The sequence below is a fragment of the Merops nubicus genome, unplaced genomic scaffold, assembly GCF_000691845.1.
Source record: "Merops nubicus isolate BGI_N331 unplaced genomic scaffold, ASM69184v1 scaffold45764, whole genome shotgun sequence".
In the NCBI taxonomy this organism is placed as follows: Eukaryota; Metazoa; Chordata; class Aves; order Coraciiformes; family Meropidae; genus Merops; species Merops nubicus.
This window is the reverse complement of record NW_008604432.1, coordinates 29,860-30,292: the sequence shown is the minus strand read 5'-3', so window position 1 is coordinate 30,292 and position 433 is coordinate 29,860. Positions and strand designations below refer to the sequence as shown.

The 433-nt window shown below is 55.4% G+C and overlaps 1 protein-coding gene across 1 annotated transcript in view; it reads left to right on the top strand.

Moving 5' to 3' along the window:
- Positions 1–24: 24 nt before the first annotated feature.
- Positions 25–433, top strand: part of TRMT2A (tRNA methyltransferase 2 homolog A (S. cerevisiae)) — a gene marked incomplete at its 5' end in the record, with an annotated part of 7,508 nt that continues 7,099 nt past the window's right edge. The window contains 1 exon segment of the mRNA XM_008938987.1: positions 25–433. This exon segment is cut by the window's right edge and continues 67 nt beyond it. Within this exon segment, the coding sequence (XP_008937235.1) occupies positions 25–433 (409 nt within the window).

Genomic DNA, 433 nt, shown 5'->3' with positions numbered 1-433 from the left:
CGCGCGGGGAGCCCCGCAGCCTGCCCCGACGTGTACAGATATATAAAGGGAGACTTGTTTACCTCTGAGATCTATAAAGTAGAAATACAAAACCTTCCCAAATATATCGGGTTTAACGACGTGAAAAAGTTCCTTGCCAAATACGGACTCAACCCCCATAAGATAAAACTTTTTGGGAAGCAGACGTTCGCCTTCGTGACGTTTAAGAGCGAGGAGGAGAGGGATAAGGCCATGAAAGTGCTCCACGGAGCGCTGTGGAAGAGCCGGCACCTGAGCGTGAGGCTCGCCAAACCGAAAGCTGACCCCATTGCAAAGAAAAGGAAGAAGGACGAGGAGACGGAGCAGGGCGAGGCGAAGCGGCCGGCTCCCGCCCAAGCCAGCGGAGAGGAGCCTCCGAGCAAGCAAATCGCGGATGTCGTGGCCCCGCCGTGGA